General features: G+C 40.4%; 2 protein-coding genes across 4 annotated transcripts in view; one reads left to right on the forward strand and one right to left on the reverse strand.

Annotated features, from left to right (window-relative positions):
• LOC148680249 (uncharacterized) overlaps positions 1-11,450 on the reverse strand; it is a 174,714-nt gene that overhangs the window by 107,352 nt on the left and 55,912 nt on the right. The gene's annotated exons all lie outside the window — the stretch shown is intronic.
• LOC141381759 (uncharacterized) lies at positions 2,399-9,900 on the forward strand. Its single transcript, XM_088650052.1, has 7 exons — positions 2,399-2,953; positions 3,787-3,863; positions 4,087-4,149; positions 7,204-7,236; positions 8,562-8,661; positions 8,763-8,863; positions 9,374-9,900. The coding sequence occupies exons 1-5, from the start codon at positions 2,770-2,772 to the stop codon at positions 8,649-8,651; spliced, it is 447 nt and encodes a 148-aa protein (XP_088506178.1). The 5' UTR covers positions 2,399-2,769; the 3' UTR covers positions 8,652-8,661; positions 8,763-8,863; positions 9,374-9,900.

Below are 11,450 nucleotides of genomic sequence, written 5' to 3' on the forward strand. Positions count from 1 at the left end.
TGTTGCACCAGCTGACAACCCAAGAGTCTTTGATGCGATCGGAGGTGCAGGACGCAATTTACGATCTATCCTGCGATACATAGATATGCCACCCTTCTCCCTTCGAGTGATGGACCATAACTTGATGGACGTGCTTACTCTGACCACAGCTAGTTTCATCTGCTACCTCAAGCATAACCGTGCAGACCTCAGGAAACGGCAGTTGGTTCTTGAGACTATGGTGCCCCAGCTCCCTGAACACATGGTGCTACGAGCGGTAGAGGCCCGTGAGGAAGTCAATCGCCTGCTGGATAACGTCCAGGCTCTCAGGGATGCGTTTTGGTTTGCTGACATTTGCGGGGGAAGCCCTTACCGCAGGTGACATTCAGCTTACATGGTCCAATTTCGGCCAATACGTCGATGACAATGTTATGCCGTCCATAGTACGAAGATGGCTAGCCTACATCCCTCAACATGCCCTTCGCGTGTGTGTTGTACTGGCCCAAGCAGCTGGGTCTGGGTTGACATCACTAGATGTTATTGCGAGGGCCATACATAAAAATCCTGCCTTCCCATGGATCCTGATACAATGCATGTACCCAGAGCAGTGGGACAATGCTGGGTTGGCCATGAGACGTATGGGTAACAACCCATATTATGGGTTCCGACACAACCTCGAGCACGTGCGTGCTAACCAGTTCAGATATTTGGCTGCTTTCTGTGGCCGGTTACTGATAGCGTTAGGAGATGAAGCATTGGGTCGTTATCAGGGATTCCAGAATGACCGTCTTCGTGTTGATGTTTGTCGTGTTGATCCAGCTTATTGCAGGATATTTGGCTGCTCGTGGTCGTGAGGCCTTAGATATAGAACGACCAATGACAGACGCTGAGGTACGTATGCAAGCGGCCATGGCCGACTTGGTGGCCCTGTATCCTGCAAATCTTGGTGGCTTAGCCAATATGGACGGGCACCCTGATGTACCACCACCTCGGCCACGCCGACGCAGACGTCCTGGTCATCCGAGGTTCGGAAATCCGAGGGACTCATCGGACGGTAATGACGATGACGATGATGACGATTGGGGCGGACGTGGGAGACCCAGGCGCCGGCGCAATGCAGGCGATCGTCCCAATGACTATGGACAGGGCAACTGTGGAGGTGACAGAAGTGCCCCTCAATCTGACGAGGACTCTGGCAGTGATAGGCAGACAGGTGGCTGTGGAACTTCACAAGGAGAGAGACCACAGGCGGTAACAGCTTGAGCAGCCTTGATGAGACGACTGGAACTTATGCGAGACTTGTGCGAGCGTGCGCCCCCAGGTCAAGAGCCTGCTCCCAATAACAACCCTGTCCTGCAGGATCCTGATGTCGTGGTTGAGCAAGAAGACAATGTGTTTGTAGATGCACCTCCTGCGCCTGCACAGTTGATCGACGCCACAGATCCCAATGCCAATGTCATAACCACTGACGCGGCAACCACTCAACGGATCGCACCTCAATCAGACACCCTCGGGGCTCTACCAAGCTTGACATCCGGGTCAACTCAGCCGGCCACATCAGCAGCCACCTTCAGATTGCCACGGTATCTAATGGTTGACGGCCATCTCGTCGATAGGTCTGGCCGACGAGTTACCCCGGAAGAGATAAGCAAACTGTGGAGCGCTCATCGTACTGCATGAACTAGTGACGAGGATTCTCCTCCTACGACCAGCACACCACGGGGTCAAGCTCGAGAACGGCTGAACACACACCCTCGACAGACCTTGCCCGCTCCTGGTCATACCTTAGTGTCACAAGGCCCGCCACCCCTTGTCCAGACACAACCTGAGACCTCTGGAATAGCACGTGATTCATTGAATTCCACATTGTCTGTGGCACCGTGGTTCTACGATGATCAAGATGGGACATACGAGCCTGTCCAGGTCGGTGAACATGCTCATTTAGGGTCTAATGCCACACAGGCCATTCAGTTCGCACAGGCAGACTCACTCGACCCAAACTCTTCTGTCGGGCCTGTCTCCTCAGTCCGACGCCAGCGCTCTCAGTCTGTCGCCGAGGGAATTCTGGCCTCTGTGGGACCAAATGCTTCTCAAGCCGACATATTACCGATCCACATCTCCCCCGCCCGGTCAGCCAACGGAAGTCGGCGTCGGTCTCTTCAGTCCGGCTCGGCGCCAAATGGAGGAACTACTGGATCTCCCGCCAACGCCTCGACCCACTCGGGAGTTATTTGAGCTGGTGTTCCCTTGCCAAGCAGGAGTGGGCAACCCAACATTCCGAGATTAACATGTTCCATTAGTCAGAGCAGGTGCTATGTTCAAATTGACAATCAGAGAAGTTTTGTTCTGGATAATTAAGTTTGCGTGCGGTTGCACCTATGGTTCTTAGGTTCCGTTAGTCAGTTAAGTTAAGATTGAAGTTATCTCAATGCTAATAGGTAGACAGTCATGAGACACTGGTGATTTTGATAAGTAAACATAGAAAGTGGAGAAGATCCAATAACCAAATCTACCTCAATTTATATAGAGAAATACTCGTTCATTGTTTTCAAAAAAAAAAAAAAGACAGCTCTTCAGTTTACAAGAAATTGACTTGTGATTGGATGACAGATTAACTCTGTTTCTGATTGGTTGCAGTGTTGTTGAGGGATTGTGAAAGTCTACGCCCGCGCTTTTGTTTGAACTTGACTTTTGATTGGATGATCCGATTGACACTGATGGGTTGTGATTGGTTCCGATTACGGCTGAGACTGATAGTCATTAGTTAGTCGGACAAACCCCGCATTAAACATGTACATACTAATAAAATGGATTAAAGAAAATAAAGTCAGTGTAGGACTAGACACCTATGTAAAAGACCAAAAAATGTTACAAGACCCTAAGAGGATTGGTTTGGTGGTACATGGTGCCATTGGCTCGAAGCCACCTAAAGGCGGTCGGAAGAGTTTTCCTGCCCAAATACTAAGTGCAAAAGGTAAGTAAAACAGTTGTAATATTAACCCACTGTAACGTACTGAATTTATTGTTAGAAAGTCTGGACCATAATTGGCCGTACATAAACCAAATGAAATGTAAAAATATGCTAACTAACATTAAAGGCTGAACGGGAATTACTGTGTAACGTTAAGTTAACTTTATCGCATGGCAGGGTTCTGGACGTTTTTGTCAGGACGTTTTGAAAGGCATTAAGTTACTTCACGTTGCATTAAGTATTTTAAAAGAAAATTATACTTAAGTCTATTTTCTCAGGTTTATTTTATAATATTATATTAAATTAACATAAGTTGAATAAAATACTGGTGGGGAGAGTAAAGCTTTTATGGCAACAGCCACTTGGAAAAGCAACGGCGGCGACGACGATACCATATTCCGTTGATACAGTTGATTCTGTTGATTGCCTAGCAACATAAAAGTAATCAAGTCAACAAAGAGGCAGTTCAGTGTGCCTCCCGTTTTCATCGTTTGCGGATGAGGTGTCATCATCTTACTATTCTATTTCTAATTTTGACAAATGACAAAAATTCAACCATCTTTTGAAGAACTAACGCTTGTGTACCAGCTATTTTAGTTTGCTAAACATTAATTATGTAATGTTACTTGTGTCTGCGCTACCAAATGCTAACGTTACCATTTTGCTAACAGTTAGATGAGTAGTATGTATCCTTAACATATAATGTTAGTTAAACAAAAAATATATTTAAGATAATGCATTTAAAATGTAATAACAGTTTAATTAATTTAAGTTAGTGCATGTTCAAGTAATTCTCAATAATTTAGCCTCACCTATTAATTGTATTAACATTACAGAGAGCCTTGGTAAAATAAGAAAGGCAGAACGTCTCTGGATAGAGAAACATAAAATTGGGACTCCATCAACATCAAAGGTATGTCCTTTGCCCTCTCTCTGCTGTTTTTCATGCTTTCCTGTCTCCACTTTTACTGTCCTATACAATAAAGGTTAAACCCTCCTAAAATAATTGTTAACTACTAAAGAAAGAAAAATACTAATTAGTTATTTTAAATTGTCTTTTTTATTTTTGTTTCTACCTAGAATTGTTCTCACCTGTCTAATTTTTACTATTTATCCAATGTTTTCTGTTTTGTTAGGCCAATGAAGAAGATGATTTCTTTGATAATGGCAATGAATGTCCTCAAAACCATGATTTACAGGTATGGTCTTCCACACCTGAGTTTGAAGAACACTTACAATAATGTGGGGCAGCATATCTGTTACATTTACTTATTAAGGCCAGAAGGAATTTGTAGATTCTTTTTTTAAGCTCTTTCTATACATAATTGTGAGATCTGAAGATTTTTATTTTATTTTAATTAGTCAAATAATAATTAAATAATTTCAAATCAATTATAGCTTTGTTAATTATAAAACTGTCAGTGAAATAGGAGGATTAATTGTTTAAATAAACTGTTTACTGTACATAACAGTCGCACCAAATAATAGAAACAAATTGCACCAAATATGACTTCAAAAACTAACCAGAATTTATAACAAAGGGAAATAAATAGTAAAGTGGTTCATACTGAATATAGTAGTTACAACTCTTAAATATATATATAATATATATGCATATATATATGCAGGGCTCGAAATTGCGACCATTTTGAGACCAAAATATTTGGGAGCATTTGTGCGATTGTATAAAATTGTTGTGTGTGACCAGTTTTTACTTCAAAATGTTCACCACATGTGCGGATTTTGGAGACATTTACACAGAATGCATCTCTGCTCTTGAAACGCGAAACGCAGCGCTCAGGAATGGTTTAAAACAGTTGTCATGTCAACTTGCTGCAGTAAACAAAGCCAAGTCCGTAATGCTTGCCCCGCCTTCGCGCTCTTCTCATTGGCCCACCACTGCTCTAGCACTGAAATATCAGCTGTCAATCACTCAGTCAATGCCTTCAGGCTTGGGATGACAGAGAGAGCTACTAACGCTAAAAACTGTAAAGCGCTGTAGATGAGGATGAAGATAACACTGACAGATTTTGTTTTAGAAACCATGGCATCTGAAGTTACAAATAATGACAAATCTTACTAGTGATCATGTGCTGAATGTTAATCCAAAATCTACACTTTTCCAAGAGTGGATAAAAGACCTCAATTGGCTTCAAGTACGCTATGAAAAGTCTGTGGGATGGAATTTTCAGGTAACTGTTTGCCACATTTAGCACGAGAGCTTCAGTTTATCCTTCAAATAATGGCCAGATGCTGTCCGCCGTGTAAGTGGCAGCTATATGTCAAATTTAACACCACGTACACCATCGCAAACGGGCTTGCACTGAGTAAATTAATATCGCTACTCATAAAAAGACCGGTATTGCTATTAACATAATGTATGCATATAATAAGATACAGTATATGTCAAAAACATCAGTACAATATCAGACAGCACCCGTGAGAACAGCACAGTTATACCGTTAACAGATTCACTCATGTCAAGCAGTGTGTGCAGGGCCGGTGAGCGGTCCATGTATCTTTTGGTCACTCAGTTATGTTATAAACAAAAGTATTTTCTTGTGATAACGGGGCTTCAGTGAGGCATATTTTCCTCACGCATGCATATATTTCTATGCATATTTTTTTTTTGCTTGTTAATTTGATTATTGTTGATTTTAAATGCAATAAATATGTTTGAATAACACTTGTAGTAAGGGTGCTTATAATTGGTGGGTGATATCAGGACATTTTTCCTGTGTAGCACTGGTGCTCCTAACTTAAAAAATTTAGGCGCAATCACCTGAAATTATGAGCACCCTTATAAGTTGTATATTACCAGATTCTATTATATATTAACACTCTAATGACAACTAAGAAATAAACAAAAATCTGCATGCACTGCTTGACGTGAATGAGATGAACTGAATTAACAATAATAACTGTACTGTATGCTCATGGGTGGTGTCTGATACTGCACAGATGATATTGACATATAAGTTATATATGTATATATATATATATATATGTATATATATATATATATATATGTATATATATATATATATATATATATATATATATATATATATATATATATATATATGATATATGTTATAACTTATTATTTGCATACGTCATCTTCATAGCAATAACAGTCTTTTCATGTGCTGCAGTATTAGTTTCATATCGGTGAATGCATGCTCTTAAGCGATGGTGAACGCGGTGTCAGTCGCACAACTGACAGCATTGTGAGGATTAAATGAAGGATTAAATAATGTTAGAACATCTTGTGCTTAAAATGTTTAGATTCAGTGGCAAACACTGTTACCTGAAAAGTCCGTCCCACCGGCTTTACGGTAAATGCTTTAGTCATTTTCATAGTGGACTTTAAACACTGGAAGTCTTTTATTCACTCTTCGAAAAGTGTAAGTTTTTAACTAAATGTACAGTATAGGGTAATTTGTTTTTATTACTATATTGCCAAAGCTATTATAAAGTTACTCCAACAAATCTTGTCTAAGAAATTCACTATAGTATGGTTTAAAAACAGTAGTATATACTGCAAATTACTATATTATTTTTTTCATGTTGGTGAACTTAAGCATGTTTAAAGTAAGTTTATTTAAAGCAACTCAAATCTAAGTTTGAAATATCTTTTGTTAGAGTAAAAAGTAAAGTATCAGTATTAACGTAAAGACAAGTACTTCCCAGTTTAACCGCGGTCACAACAACTCCGGTTCGCCATCTTTTCTTTCAAGTTTGTCATGTGAACATGTGAACAATAAAAAATGAACACTAAGAAATTGTCATCATACACAAGTACTTAGTTGACCATGATACTAGCCACAGAGCTCAGTGAAAAGTGGTGGTTCAGTATTGGTAAACGTAGCTTGTGTGGACAGTACTGCAGTACTTGTGACAGTGACCCTAACATCACACTACTGAGAAATGTAGTTAAGCTAGTAATACACACTAAAGTAATATAATTGAAACTGATGAAATAAGTAAAGAGTAAGTGGTCACATAAGCGGTCCGCACACAGTAAAAATGAAATTTGCAGACTGGATTTGTTCTTGAGAATAACTTTTGTGGTCTAGATCCTAACCCCATCTTAGCAATGGTAAATAAAAATTGCATAATGGGCTCAACAATCTGCAAAAATAGCAAGGCATTTCTTTAGATTTGTTACTGACTCAGATTTGGTATGGGCCTACTCGTCATTTTCATCATCCTCATCTTTCTGTTAACCACTCCATTTACTTGTTTTGCAGGATGATTTATACTTGACCCCAAAACGACCCAAGGTAAATTTGTATATATCTTCCTTGTTTACACTTAATTAGATGCCTAACATTAGGGGTGCCCAATACTTTTCCTATAGATCTACCTTCCTGAGTTCAGCTTTATTATTATTTTATTTGCTTGTTTATTTAACAGGGACAATAAACTTGACATTGTTATACAAAGATAACCAATGTTTCGTACATAGGGCATATAGCATAAAGCTTGCAACCTTGATCAAACACAGATCCTATTACAGCTGTGGTCACACTAGAGTTATAGCTTGTGAAATTCTGTTGTACAGCGCTGTGAAAAGGGGCAGGATTAAACAAGATAATTAGACTTTAAAAAAGCGAGTGATTGCTCCATGTTTTAAATTTCTGTCCAGAGAGATCATGTATTAATCTTTGATTGGTTTCACGCAGTCAAGTGATGCTATTTCGCAGGTCAGAGTTCACCAATCTTGTACTTTGCAATACAGCGAACTGCGAAACTTGTTGCACAAGCTTGCATTTCTGGTCTGATGCACTCGCTTGCGTATGAATAGAAGTCTATGGGGAGAAAAGTACAGTGTTACCACAGCTTTAGTCGGTTAGTTTAGCTCGAGCCCTGATCAAAAACAACTAAGTAGGGTCTGAATAAGCACTTGGTATTTAAAGACAGGAACTCAGAAAGGTAAGGGACAGGGACAGGATTGGGCACCCCTGCCTAACATGGGGTGTTTCTAAATTCCAAGAATGCAACTGACTTGCGTTCTTGTAAAGGCTGTTCTTACCTCAGAAAAACAAACTCTGGAGTCCACGAGAACAGACAATGCATCCTCTGAGAAATGAGATGCTGCGTTCTTCCTGATAGTCACATGACCTTTATGCGTGTTTAACTGAAAACTATTTAAACATAACATCATTCATACGATTTATTGATTTTCTTTTTTTCTGTATATACTGTGCACAAAGATCTTACAAATACATAGGTTCCACTACATTCATTCTTCCATGGCGGGGCTCCACGCCAAAATGTATCCCGCCATGGATACATTACAGCTTTTCATTCAAAACATTTTTTTAAAACTGTTTTGAGTTTTAGAACTGAACTTTGGCAGTTAATGATGCCGTTACACGAGGACGCAAGAACCCTGAAGAATGGATATTGAGAAACAGCCATGATCTTTATTTTTTTAAGACCCTTTTCACCATTCTTCATGAGGTTAAACAATGATAAAAGGAGGGAAAGGACAAGTTCACCAGCACTTAAAAGACTTAGTTAATTCAAGGCTTAGTTACCAAAAAATATATTAGACAACAATTCAACTGTACACTCTTATCTACACTTTTTACTTCACAAATAGAGAGACTACAAAGAAGAAGTTCATGAGCTTCAGGAGAAGCTAAAAGAAGAAGAAAAGGAGATACGGAGATTACGAAGATTAAACCTTTAACTTCAAGAGGGTATGTAAATGAAGGGAACCGTTTTGCATAACCATAGTTATAATTTAATTGTCACGTGGTGGTATATTTCTTAAGTTAAATGTTCTTTGCTTTGAGTGTAGGACTTGCAGATACAATCAAAAAAACAGTGAAAGATGCTTTGCTGGAAACTCACTGTGCCCCCAGCCAGCCGGAGCCCACTGTCATTACAGAAGAGATAAAGGTATTTTTTTATATGGTCAGGAAAAAACATTTAAACCTTATTCTTGGTCTGGATGATTTTGTCAAAAATATTATAATGATAAAATAAATATTAATACTTTACACAATAAATGTCAAATCTCAAATATTTTTAAAAGCAGATTGTTATATTTAAAAAGTTCTAAAAACCGGAAAGTTAATTTGTTAAGCTACTATAAATTATCAAAAGATGGGAGAAAAAGGAAAAAAAGGTCTTTGGTTACATTTAACAAATCTGTGGTACAATGTTTAAAATGATTATTATTTGTAAATCTTGTTTTGAGTTAAAATAAAATTTAGCAGATTTTTCTTAGTTCTTTCTTAGTTACTGCATGTTCTTATGAGTGACATCAAATCTGGTTTCCTTATATACTTTTTCTCTTATGTGAAATCCTTAGGACTTTTGTTCATCTGTAAAAATGCATTTTTAATACAATGTGAACAGATAATTAGATTGAATTTGAATGTATTTATATATTTTTCATCTTTACAGAACAAGTCAGTTACTGATATGCTCAACCCCCATGCCCTGGAATACACTAACAAACTCGAAAGCTACAAGAAACTGACAAGGGCGTTGATGGACTCTGTTTTTTCGGCAGAGGAGATGTCAAAATGCTCCGTCACAGGAAAAAAAGGGGTTGTTGGGGATAAAAGGCCCCGCCTTAATCAAGAAAAGGTTGGGCTTATAATAGGTAAGCACACGAAAATATTACTTGCATTGGAAAGTTTATATTTTATGCAGGTCTAAAATTAGATCGGAGCCGTGTGGCTTCCCAGAGCCATGTGACCCTTTAGTGCTTCCTGAATCAAAGCCTCCTGACCAATGATTGTAAAAAATATGGACGACGCGACAGCCCCTTTTCCCATTGAACGCCTTGAGGGCAAAACACCTGCTTGACGGGCACAAACTGTCGCAAAAGACTGCTGAAATTGGAGCCTTGACATGCGCAGAAGGACTGTCTGATGGAGCCAGAGGAGGAGCCGTGAAAATGAGCGGAGTCAAGCTTCCAACCAAACGCTTTATGTAAAATCAATCACGCCCCCCAAACTTCTCAGCATGCGTTTGCTGTCATATCAACACAGATGGATGTAATAACGTTAACAAATATGAGGGTTTTATATATTCAATCGCGCCAGCTCCGGGCCGCAGCGCATAACGCAGCGGCTCTCATGCGGCAGCGCCGGCTCGCTCGGCCGCCGCATCTGGCTCGATTGACTCGGGCTGGAATCGGGCAGTGAGTCCAGGCATCCGGAGTAGGTCCAGCAGAGGTAGTCAGTCTGAGCTCTGAGGAGTAAGTCTCCGGCAGGCGAGAATCTAGCCGGAACTGGCCCGAGTGTGTTTTGCTGTCTGGGTGGTTAGGAGTGTATCAGCAAACTAATAAAGCCCGAAAAAAGCCCTGGCCTTAGCGAATAAACAGTGTTTCACCAGGATCATGTATGTCAGAAACTATAGTTTACTGCCGAACTCATTTTATCATGGTAAAATAACACAGAAATCGAATAATAACACTTCAGTCTCCTGCCGAAGCTCAGACGCGCTGCTTTGAGAAACTGTCAATCACAGCTGTCAATCACGATGAAACACCCAGCATTAAATTACTGCTAAAAACAAACTGTTTACAAAAATGAAGATCTGCACCTATTTCAGCACAATAACCAGTGCCTTAATCGACCAGAACCATCTTTCGGGACATTTTAGTAGGCGGGCTTTATGACTTGTACTGCAGCCAGCCCCCAGGGGGCGATCTAACGGCAGAGACCTTCACTCAAACGCAGGCTTGCGGCACACTTGCTCCTGACACACTGGGGTTATACTAACTAGCACTAACTCCTAAACCAGAGCCTCCTGACTCACTGGGGTTAAATGAACTGCCAGTGTCTCCTGAACCTATGCCTCCTGACACACTGGGGTTAGCTGAACTGCCAGTGCTTCCTGAACCAAAGCCTCCTGACCCACTGTGGGCGTATGATCAATCTGTGCCTACTAAATCTAAGCCCTCAGACCTACATCAGCTCCATGCTTTAGGCCCACTGCAACTTTACGCTCCAGGCCCTCCGCAGCTCCACACTCCAGGGGCCTCATGTATCAACACTGCTGTAAGTTTTCCATACCATACAGTTGACCAGCCAAACATTAAAGCGCAACTTTCAGCGATCACCGGTTTTCCCAATGTAATCGGAGCGATCGACTGCACGCACATTGCTATAAAGGCGCCATCTGAAGACGAATATGCATATGTGAATCAAAAACATTTCCATTCAATAAATGTGCAAATAATATGTGATGCTCAAATGAGCTTAACATAATACACACACTTATTAATGATTCCTACTTGTCCTCCTTATGATGAAGAGTAGGCAAAATCTGGTTTGTAATGGGGAAAAAAGAAAAATAAGTTCATTAGACGCTGGATTTTAACCGGTATCGGGAATGATAGTGTCAAAACATGTTGCCATGCGGTTTACGAGATACGCCACTTGCACTGCTGAAGTCTGCTCAACTATCACTCTTAGATCTTTCCAACGAGACTCTGCGCTACCGTGTCAGCTAAACTCTCCTATTCTAT

Source organism: Danio rerio, chromosome 4 (assembly GCF_052040795.2).
Source record: "Danio rerio strain M-AB ecotype USA chromosome 4, GRCz13ab, whole genome shotgun sequence".
NCBI lineage: Eukaryota > Metazoa > Chordata > Actinopteri > Cypriniformes > Danionidae > Danio > Danio rerio.

What these genes read in the sequence shown, in the direction of transcription:
- LOC141381759 (XM_088650052.1), top strand. Translation starts at nt 2,770, where the DNA reads ATGTACATACTAATAAAATGGATTAAAGAAAATAAAGTCAGTGTAGGA. An exon ending in CTCAAAACCATGATTTACAG is followed by an intron (nt 4,150 to 7,203) that starts GTATGGTCTTCC and finishes CTTGTTTTGCAG; the next exon opens with GATGATTTATACTTGACCCC. An exon ending in TGACCCCAAAACGACCCAAG is followed by an intron (nt 7,237 to 8,561) that starts GTAAATTTGTAT and finishes CTTCACAAATAG; the next exon opens with AGAGACTACAAAGAAGAAGT.